The 5,754-nt window shown below is 33.6% G+C and overlaps 1 protein-coding gene across 7 annotated transcripts; it reads right to left on the reverse strand.

Annotated features, from left to right (window-relative positions):
* Positions 1–2,056: 2,056 nt before the first annotated feature.
* LOC146913058 (alpha-aminoadipic semialdehyde synthase-like) lies at positions 2,057–5,754 on the reverse strand. Of its 7 annotated transcripts, XR_015013254.1 has the most exons (7): positions 5,570–5,754; positions 4,135–4,217; positions 3,856–3,965; positions 3,663–3,738; positions 3,364–3,535; positions 2,424–2,604; positions 2,057–2,341 (listed from the first exon to the last, which is right to left on the reverse strand). XR_015013254.1 is itself a non-coding variant. In XM_085716306.1 (6 exons), exons 3-6 carry the CDS (start codon positions 3,871–3,873, stop codon positions 2,278–2,280), a joined length of 330 nt encoding a protein of 109 aa, XP_085572432.1. In that variant the 5' UTR covers positions 3,874–3,965; positions 4,135–4,217; positions 5,570–5,754; the 3' UTR covers positions 2,057–2,277. The 7 variants fall into 7 exon arrangements, 6 of the variants coding, with proteins under 6 accessions (XP_085572432.1, XP_085572436.1, XP_085572437.1 ...); XM_085716306.1 differs by lacking the exon at positions 2,424–2,604; XM_085716310.1 differs by having other exon boundaries at positions 2,057–2,604.

The raw sequence follows: 5,754 nt of genomic DNA on the forward strand, positions 1-5,754 counted from the left end.
TTCATTTTTTTTTTTTTGTTTTAAAAGATATGACGACAAATATATGGATAACGTAATTCAGAATTGAGAGAAGATCCCTCCGCAAAACAAGCCATGAATCAAAAGTTTATTGGAGAAAGGATAATCGTCAATATACACTTTTTAACCGAATGTTAAAACTGAATTTCTACTATACCTTTTTAACTACTTGTAACGCTCAAGGGATAACAAATTGCAATAATGAATCCCATTACGCCGACCATTTTCTACACTTTCCCACGTCACCCTCTAAGCTTGCATATATAATTAGAGGTTTAGACTTTCAAAAACTCTTCTTGTGTTGTGGTAGTTGAAGATAGCCAAGTCTTCGTCCCCAGGATCCCATTGTTATGACTATGATAAGTCATCTCAAACAATTGACCCATCCACATAGTTTCTTATCAGTTTCATTGTGGCCACCAGGGGCGACAGCACCCCCCAGCTAGCCTGGGCTAGTGCCCGGGCTCTGCCTCTACATTGCTTCCTAAAAGCCCAATCCAATAGCCCAATTCCTATTTATTTTTTTTAAAAAAAGGGCAAAGTTGTGTTATTTTTAAGGAAAATGCTAGATGTTTCAGCTGAAGTACATGTTTGGTTCACGTTGTTTGGCTCTCCTTCACCCTTCCGCCGTCGCCGCAAGTTTGCATCATCAGAATTGATTTTCAATGAAGCTGCAATTCCTAGCTTCTACAAATCAATTTTCACAACCGTAGGTTTGTTTTCCCCCAATTTCTCCTTTTTACCCTTGATTCTTGCTTATCTGAATCCTAATCTCCTATAAAAAATTAAAGACAAAGCTGTTTATTTCACCCATATCATAACTTCATTAAACTCTAATTCCTTTCATCATATTTAATTTTACAGATCAAAATCAATCGGTTCACCTACCTCAAAACTTCTTTATATATGTTGCCTCATCTCTCACCCTTTTCATTCTCTCAAGCACGCAAGAAAAGGAAATTAAGCAAAGTTCCAAATAGCAGCAGTGTTGGATAGCTCAAGGTAAGCTCAAATTCTCCTCTTTTATCCATTAATTCAGTTATGATAACAATGCATTTGATGTGTTTGATAAAATGAATGAATGAATAAATATTGTTTTTCTTTGTTTTCCTTTGTTTTCCTTAAACTTAATTATGATTGCTTCTTTGTTTTGCTTTTAAAATGATAATGATATTGATAATGATAATGATAATGATATTGCTTTTAAAATGCATTATGATTGTTCCGATTATTGTTATGTTTCTTATGATTTCATATGTTTCAAAGCATGTTTTAGATTGTGTGACATTCAAGATAGCTCCTGATATAGTAAATTAGCGTATATTCCCTACATGTATTTTTATTTGGATACTGTGTGATTAACAAGTTATGTTAATCTTTCCCTAAAAAAAAAAAGTTATGTTAATCTTATAATTTTATTGTCAATTAATAAAAAAAAAGGATGAAAAAACTAAATAAAAGTAGCATAAGGTAGTTAGTCCATGTATAGAAGTAGCATAAGGTGGTTAGACCGAATGGAAGATAATCCAATAATCCGAGGTAAAATTTGCGATAAAATTTTCGCCCAGGCTTTATATAAATCCTAGCTTCGCCACTGGTGGCCACAACCTAAACCGATTGTCTTCCACTACAAGAATTTTGGTTATTACTGGTGGAAATAATCCCCCAGTAATGCAAAAAATCCCTCAGTAATACGCATTACTGGCGGATTCGAGTCCCTCAGTAATATGAGCGTCAGAAATGTTACTGGCGGATTTTTCCCTCAATAATGAGGATGTAGTGCTGACAAAGCATTACTGAGGGATTATTCCGTCAGTAATTACTGACGGATTATTCCGCCAGTAATTACTGACGGAATAATCCCTCAGTAATGTAGATTCAGATTTGTCATAATATTACTGGCGGATTTATCCCCCCAGTAATGTTAATCGAATTTGCATTACTGACGGAAATGTCCGCCAGTAATGTATTTCACCTTTTTTTTTTTTTTTGATCCCTTCCCCCACTTTTTGATTTTAATTAGAGAAATAAAATTAAATAAACACAAATAAATTAAAGAAATAATTTTTTTTTATTTAATACGACAAATTAATTAAACCACATATGATTATAATATTTGTACAATACATAAATAATTTTCATACAAAATCATAAATATTTTAATAATATTCCTACAATCTAGAAAACTAAGAAAGAAAACTAATTATCATAATATTCGGACAAATTTGATCTTGATCTCCCTCTCGGTGATCTTCGCTCCTATTTCCTCCTCTTCCACAAACCGGAATAAGGAACCAAAGGAACAGCCACAGAGAATAGAATGCTGCTCACAAATAAAATTAAGCGTCGATGATACAGATTAGAGGCAAAAAAAACTGACTCGATTATAAATTACAATAACTTACTATTTAGCTTTTTCTGAAGGTGCACAAATAGGCACCATTTCTTTGATCCACTTTAGGCACCATCTCAATCCCATTGCTTCTGCCATTAGTGGTGATGTCTTTATATTTTCTCTCAAAGTGACTGTTGCACTAACAATGCCTTCACAGTTGCGAGCCACCAGTCCCCAACAAATCGACCCTCCTTCAAAACACTCACCATCTATATTAATCTTTGGATCATCAAATTTTTATTAGCATAGGAAGTTATAAGAACTACCAACTCGCAAAGAAAAGAAATACAAGGGCTACGCTAAAGACGAAACACCTTGAAAAGAAACAATCATCCATAACAATCATAAAAACTGCCAAATCTATATCTATATTGCGAGTATTTTTATCCAGTTTTCTAACAGCCATATATTGTTTGTAACAAAGCTTAAATCTGGATTATACAATCAGATATGTTTCTACGCATATGACTTTTGACCTTACAGCATTTATACAATTATACTTAGCTTATGTATAGGTTGATGACCAAATCTATATCTATATTGATCTATCTACCATCTATCTTCTATATATAAAATAAACACAGGAAAAGGCAACAAATTCCCGCTGCAACACGGCACCAGCACCAAGAGCATAACAGACCTCAGCATTTCCAAAACCAAAAGGCTAACAGAGCCGCAAAAACCACATCAAAACTGTTCAAAACAAAATAGAAAAACAGTAGCCTCGCCAAATCAACAAAATTATCATTTCAAACTGTTACTTGAAAGAGTAAATAAAAATTATCCCAACTCTATTGGCAATCATTGATAGAAGACAGAAGTGTCAACTCAATCATCCATGGCACGCAGCAGGTCATTTTGTAAAACCCAAGTTTTATTCCATTGTAGAAGTAGCGTATATATGACACTAAAATTAATAACCTCTCCAAACAAGTGGATGTGGTGTATACCTGAAGAAGGGCGAATCAATTGATGTAGTGCGGTTAACAAACTCAAGTGAACCACCTATATCACATGTTATGTCTGCTATTCCAACAAGTGGACATCCATTTCTCGTCAAATCTTGAATCTGCTTATAGCTCAACAACGGAGGAAACCTTTTCTCCCAATACATGCAATTAACTAAGATCACCAAATGTCAGTCATAGTGCTTGTTGTTAAGAAAAATCAAATTTTCAAGCAACATTTCAGACCTAAATGTTTCAAAAACAGAACTACTAATATATGTAGCAAGCATGAATGGACCTACCAATAACGGATGTGTATGGTGCTATTTTTTCATGAAAAATTGGATTGTAATGTTCAGGGTGTGCATAGTAGTCTACCTGAAAACCAAATCAGGTTAGCATATTAGATACAAATTTTAGGGAAAGAGGCATTATTAGTAGATTAAATAGGTAATAGGAGATTCCAAAACTCGAGGTCGAGATCAAGTAACGCACTTTGTCAAACACTTTCATGGGATCTTGGGTTTAACCATGTCTTGAGCTGTCACAATACAACCATAAACTTGGAAAATTCTTTTTGATCCATGCCTTGCTTGATTTGTTTCCTGTTAAACAAAGTAAATATGAGGCGAAGTTCAAGACACGTATCTCTTTCTATTTTGAATCCCTTAACTTTAAGCAATTCAACATGGAATTTCGCAAGTGTAGTTCAATTTCTCTAAATCATACCAAATAATAGTTTTAATAAGTTTTAACATAATACTGAAAATTTACCAACTTATGTAGTTCACTTAGTTTAGATGGATCCACAAAAGTATGGGGTAGAAGTTTAAATATCTCCTGAGCACCGGAGCAAACTACAAGAAAGGAAGAGTCAATTTTGAGTGTAAGAGTCACTTTTCTACATTAATAAAGCAAAAGTAAAGGAGATATGATAAACCATTAGTTCATGAATATAGGGGATGAATTCAATTTAAACTTGTCATTATCTCTGCTTAATACAGAATGTGCAACATGCAGAATCAGAATATGATTTCCAAACAACAAAGTGCTACGTCCTATGAAAAGCAGAACATCCTATGAAAAAAAAGGACATCCGTGGTTAGTGCTTTTTTTGATTTTTTTTGATTTGTTTCAAGCTTATAGTGAATTTTTTTGATTTGTTTCAAGCTTCAATGAAACAAAACAAACAAAGTCATGGCAGTAGCAAAACAATTGTTATGGCTTACCCAAATTCTAAAGTATGAATTTTAGAGTATGAATCCCAATTCGTTCTTACAACTCATCTCAACTAAAGTGATCTTGGATTAGGTTTGATATGGTAAAAAAATTAGAGACGTGACAATGACACAACTTAAGCATTGATTGTGTTTGGGCTACCTATCCCAAAATTCATTTGAGGACAAATGAATTTTTTTTATATTATTTCACATACGCATTCATACTCATCTATATGGCACGCGACTCTTTCACTTTTCCACTACTCACTTTCTATTTTGAAATATCATCTAGGGTTCACTTCATACGCGGTTGTTGCTCATCTTTTCCGACACCGTCTCAAATCGTTGTTTTATATGATGTAAATCGTAAATTAGTTTATAACACAATATTTCTACTATTTTTAATTTTGATGATCTAAATTCGATACTCATACACACCGGAAACTAGCAATTACGTCACACACTTACCAATCTCGTCCATTGGATTTAAATTAATAAACCGAAGTAGTTTATTTTTATTTTTATTTTATAAAACAATTTTAATCAAAACCGTCGGATCTCAAAATAATGGGCAAGATTAATCTCAGTAAATAATATCCCTATACATTTCTTGTTCGAAAAATATATCCCTATATACGTTTATCTATTAATACATGGAATCCAGATCATGTTAATGTAACTTGAAATTGTTGTACCAGAAAAACTAGAAGCTCTTTTTTTCTTCCCCTAATTTCTGACGGAAATCAATATATTATTTTGTCTCAATTCAGATTCCAGGGAAAAGGTCTCTGCAAACCCATATAAGAACACAAACATATTTCCCATTCCCCAATTCTAAAACAATTGAGATTGAGTAGCTTTAATTAAATTCCCATTCCCCAATTCTAAAACCCTAAAAAAATTTGAAGACCCTGAAAAAATTCCCAATTCTAAACCCTAAAACAAACAATTGGAAAATAAATGAGAAATTAGAGAATCGGTTGGCTTACCATGGCTTATGGTGATTGAGAACTGAGAGAGAGAATCGGTTGGATGTTTGTGTGAGAGAAGCAATTTGACGGATGGTAAGCCATTGTAGAGAATCGATTTGTTTGTGTACGAACAGAGGAGAAGCGATTTGACGGAGAAGCAATTTGACGGAGAACTGAGAGAGAAGCAATTTGTTTGTGTGAGC

This window comes from Medicago sativa, chromosome 6 (genome assembly GCF_051527215.1).
Source record: "Medicago sativa cultivar Bolivia chromosome 6, Bolivia_mono, whole genome shotgun sequence".
Taxonomy (NCBI): domain Eukaryota; kingdom Viridiplantae; phylum Streptophyta; class Magnoliopsida; order Fabales; family Fabaceae; genus Medicago; species Medicago sativa.

Bases quoted from the DNA above. Each gene is read 5' to 3' on its own strand.
- LOC146913058 (XM_085716307.1), bottom strand. The intron at 3,536-3,662 runs GTAGGTCCATTC...TGGTGATCTTAG, and splicing joins ACCATACACATCCGTTATTG to TTAATTGCATGTATTGGGAG. The intron at 2,342-3,363 runs GTATACACCACA...ATTTGTGAGCAG, and splicing joins ATTGATTCGCCCTTCTTCAG to CATTCTATTCTCTGTGGCTG.